General features: G+C 39.4%; 2 protein-coding genes across 2 annotated transcripts in view; both read left to right on the forward strand.

Moving 5' to 3' along the window:
* Positions 1-5,000, forward strand: part of LOC138014528 (myotrophin-like) — a 463,943-nt gene that overhangs the window by 174,164 nt on the left and 284,779 nt on the right. The window lies entirely within an intron of this gene.
* Positions 1-5,000, forward strand: part of LOC138014516 (low-density lipoprotein receptor-related protein 6-like) — a 31,017-nt gene that overhangs the window by 5,279 nt on the left and 20,738 nt on the right. Inside the window, exon 3 of the mRNA XM_068861604.1 lies at positions 4,740-5,000. This exon is cut by the window's right edge and continues 152 nt beyond it. Within this exon, the coding sequence (XP_068717705.1) occupies positions 4,740-5,000 (261 nt within the window). The remainder of the gene's footprint in view (positions 1-4,739) is intronic.

Below are 5,000 nucleotides of genomic sequence, written 5' to 3' on the forward strand. Positions count from 1 at the left end.
TCGTTCTTCACCATACAATACAATACAATACAATACAATACAATACAATACAATACATTATTATATGACTTGCTCCATGAGCGGGCAAGAAGAACCAAATCCCGCGCTGTGATTGGCTACCCGAGAGGACGTGATTTCGTTGGGTTTGAGGAAACCCGAAGGCCTAGCTGTAGATTGGGTGGCAAGAAAGTTGTATTGGACCGATTGTGGTGATTCAGATTGGCTAACGAATAGGATAGAAGTTGCAAACTTAGATGGAACTAATAGCAAGGTTCTGTTTTGGAAAAATTTGGGTCTTCCAAGAGCAAGTGCCGTTGACCCGGTCTATGGGTAAGTCTGAACAATTTAGTTTAATTCGTGTTCCTCGCGTAAAACACGCGACAATAGTGGCCGGGTATTCCAAAATCGCTCTTTTCAGCCAGAGATGTGTGAATGTAGAACGTCATTTTGATTATAAGTGAGAATCACCTCCGAGTTATAACATTCAGTTTGTGATATTAAAAGCCACCACCCAGGATTTTACATAAAGTAGTAGCGAACTTACGTATTTGGTGACCGCATAAGACAACCAATGGAGCTCTTTCAACCTTTTTGGGGCCACGCACTCGCGTTGCATATGGTCTCCATGGAGACAACAACGCATTAACATGTTAAAAACAAGATAGCAGCCGAATTTTGTAAGTTTACAAAGTCTTCGGGGAAGTATCCTTTCCATAATACACTGCACGTCCTTACGTCGTTAGGATTTAATTGTTGCGTGCCTTTGTACACAACTGCCAACGCTATACAACACCTGCACACCCAACATCGAAATCCCAACAATATTGGGAGTTGTTGCGTGCGTTTGTACACAACTGCCAACACTATACAACACCTGCAGAACCTTCAACGAAATCCCGAGTTGTTGCGTCCAATTGCAAGGGGCTTAAAACTGAACTGTTCTTCAATGTAGCACGCAATAAGAAAACCACATTATTAAAATTAAAAAATGCCTTTAATTATTTGAGTAAATTGTCCTGTTATACTACAGTTCTACGTTTCTCTCACCTTTATTCATACTACTCATAAAAACAGATAAGCAAAATAAAGACGTTCTTAACTGATTGTCAGCCTGGGTACGTTCTTAGTACGTTCTTAACAGTTTGGATAATCTCAGCCTCAACGATCTTACAAGAAACTTTCTTCTAAAATATAGTGTAGCGCCGTACGGGGATGCGCAGTCTTGAAAATCCCAGAACTTGCACTCGAAGTCACACTCGTTGTGCTAACATTAATGACCTTAAGATCGAAGCATGCTCATGCGCATACGTTTTAAAGTCTGACAGACACCGCGGCAAAATGAGTGCGCAGGCTTGAGCCACGTGCGAATCGTTTCCACGCGCGAGGGACTGGTACCAATTAAATTTGCAATAGGAAAAACAGCGCGGCAAAATGGCGGCAATTTAAATTCTCTGTGTTTGTTTTCATTTTGCGATGATAAGGACTACACTACTTTGATAAGGTTTAAATTTTGAAGAGAGCTTCCTGAATGACTAATCTTTCGTGTGTCTTTTCAAACCAAAAAACTATAGTTCAAACCAGGAGAATTTTACCTTGCATTCGAGTGCTAGAGCAAAAGGACGAAGTTCGTAATGTTATTAGTCGCGATGGTCTCTGCGCTGGTAAACCTCTGGGGGGAAAACGCCGGGTAAACATCTTTGCAAGGGCAGAATGATAATTCCTTCTGCGAAAATGGCTTATGTTGCTACACTAGTTACAACACTAGTCACTTTTACAAGAGCGAGGCAATAAAATAAAGAAAATAAATCTAAATTTTACGAGAGGATCGCAAAAAAGTTTTGAAACTTAAGTATAAATTTGACGAGTTTTGCCAATGTGCGAGCCAGCGAGCCAGCGAGCCAAACGTGCGAGCCATGCGAGCCGTGCGAGCCATGGCTGCGAGCCATGCGAACCAAGAAGCGAGCCATGCGAGTCATGGCTGCGAGCCATGACTGCGAGTCACACAGTTATTGAAAGCTAACCGTTTTAAAATGGGTGCTTAGACTTAATAACTGTTTATCAGAGCTGTTTAAAATGGGTGCTTAGACTTAATAACTGTTTATCAGCGCTATTTGAAATGGGTGCTTAGACTTAAATGCGAAATTCGCATGACTCGCATGGCTCGCTGGCTCGCAGATTGTCATTACCCAAATTTGACTCCAATGCTACTTGATGTTTCCCTTTTACTTGGAGTTTGGTAGTGGTCCATGGCTGAAAATATTTTTCCAGTATTTTTCCTGCAGCTGGCTGGTAACTAATTTTTTCCTCCAGCTTTGTCGATCACCTTGTAGAGCCTTGCTGGGATGAGGGTGGGGAGACATGAGAATCATGATAATGAAATAAGAAACCATTCAAACTGATTTCACTTTTGCATGCATTGCACCAGCAAAAATCCAGCCTAAATTTTGCCCTGTGTGTAAAGATACTGAGAGAGGAATGTAATCATACATCCAGCAAGACTAGAGGCATTCTGCTTCATACTCTAACATTTTATCATGCACAACTGATCCAGTTTAACTACCTAATGATAGACCCACAATGGCTCTATCTGGACCCACAATGACTCTATCTGATTCCTTTTCAACAACAAAAACCACAACAACTACTATGGTATGTGTTACCACAAAACACAATATACAGTAACTCAAATATCTCTCTAATTTTATTGTTGTAAGTACCGTATATTCATTATTAAGACTATTACAAGTAGGAGCATTCTCAGAAGTTAATATCCAAACCCATGCTCAGCAAGAGAAAGACTAGAATAACATACAGCTGTATTAATGAAAGTAAGACAGTTTACTTGAATTAAAAAACCAAATTATATTTCCTTGTTCAAACATTGACTTAAGAAGGTGTGGCAAGTAAATAATTATCGTCCCTTTTCTAGACAATTTTGAAGAGCTGTTTGGAAACCATCTTGTATTAATCACTGACATGCTCACATCTGTGATGTTTAATTCGCAGTAATACTGTTGTCATCATGCAGGATCTCATGCAGGAAAAAATGAGAGATGAATGACAACCCTGGCTTTTTTCATCACAAAACCAATAAAATATTCAACGCTGAAATCCTCATCACAATCTCTGAAAACAATCTGGAATGTTGCTTGCCATGCATGGTTTGACCAGATCAGCACACACACACCAGGAAGAGTTTTAGACTTAAGCACTGGAATAAGAATAAATGACATACATGTTTAAGAAACAAAAAGAAACTGATCAAAGTAAAACAATAATATTATTATCACTTGGTCATTTTCATGCACAGATGTCACTTAAGATACTTGAAAAAAACATGGAAATCTGTGCCATATTTGTAAAGATCCCTTTATGGAAAAACTAAACAACTTAACTGACTCCCTTAATAAGAGGTTTTGTCTAACAATGCAGATAAAAACACTGAGTTGCTCACATCTTGAAAGTAATGACAGTCAAAATGACAGCCAGCCAGATATCAACACTTTCCACAAGATTTCTTCAGGTCAGATGACTGGGACAATGAAATCAACAGAAATCTAGAGATCAATTAAATTTAATCATACCACAACCTGGTGTGTCCTGCAAAGAACCACACAGCTGGAAAAGAAAGAGCATCACCATCTACCATACAAACCATTGCTCTTGCTGTGGAGAACCAGGTCAAGGAAAAATCCATGGCTCTCGTATCACATGTCAGAGGTTAAAACTTCTGTTTTGTCAAAACCCTCCGCGTTTTTAGAGGAATTGCCCTTAGGCGAAAAACAGTAAACGAAAAATGTTATCAGTTTAAAATTTACAACTTTTAGGTCTTCAACGGTGTGACCGAAACACGAGCAAACATGGTTTGGCAAGGATAACTTCCATGGAAACGACATAAACAAATAAATATTTCATGCCTAAAATAAGCTTACCTCTTTGACTTTCTCGTTGGAAATAACTCGGAACTACTGTTTAGTTTTTCTGTCGAGTCCATGTTAAGCGTGAGATCTTGATCATCAAAAGGTCCAAAAGAACTTTTCCTTCACCGCCGAATAAACTCAAAAACAAAGAGCTCAAAAGCTCGAATCAAATGAATCAATGTGTTCGAAGCGGAGCATGCGCACTCATTTTGCCGCGGTGTTAGGCTGACATTTTTTAGAGTGCGCAAGCTCAGAACGGAAAACGCTTATTCGTAGTTGTCCTCGTCCTCCTATCTAAGAGTCCCTAATAATCTTTATTGGTTGAAAGAGGAAAATAATCGTGCTGCAGGTGCGGTATACGCATTTTATCTCGTATTTTTGTGGTACTCTGAATAACAACAACGTGAAATCACCAAATTTGAGGCTTTAACGTCAACGTAAGCGTACAATTGCAAACCTTTCATTCTATTTTTTCTCTGAAACCTCTCGTATAAATATAGTATTCGCTCATTTCTGGCTTGTTAACTTCGACTGTCGAGCCACTTCTCGAAAGAGAGAAAGCTAGAGTACGGGAAAATTTCATGCTTAATGATAATCAGCAGCTGGCCTACCGTTTGCCGTTTGCTGTTTGACGCAAACGCGTGATTCTCAATTTCTATTTTTTTCAGTAATACGTGCAACCGAAGAGATTCTTGAGCCATAAGACTCGTTTCCTTCGTCTAAAAAATTCGTCATATTGATACGTCGTTCTCAGTCATGTCAGCTGTAAGTGTTCTTTTTGTCAGCAAAACTAAATCTTTTTTTATTTCTGTATTGCAGGTTCATGTTTTGGACTGATTGGGGGGAAGAGCCCAAAATAGAGCGAGCTGAAATGGACGCTTCAAATCGTCAGTCAATTATCCAACAAGGCATTTATTGGCCCAATGGGCTGACAATAGACTACAGCGCTCAGAAAATATATTGGACAGATGCCAAATTGTATTATATAGATAAGGCAAATTATGATGGCTCAGGCCGTGAGAAAGTATTTAAATCTCCTTCACAATGTTCTTTGGGTCATCCATTTGACTTGACGTTGTA

This window comes from Montipora capricornis, chromosome 8 (genome assembly GCF_036669925.1).
Source record: "Montipora capricornis isolate CH-2021 chromosome 8, ASM3666992v2, whole genome shotgun sequence".
Taxonomy (NCBI): Eukaryota; Metazoa; Cnidaria; class Anthozoa; order Scleractinia; family Acroporidae; genus Montipora; species Montipora capricornis.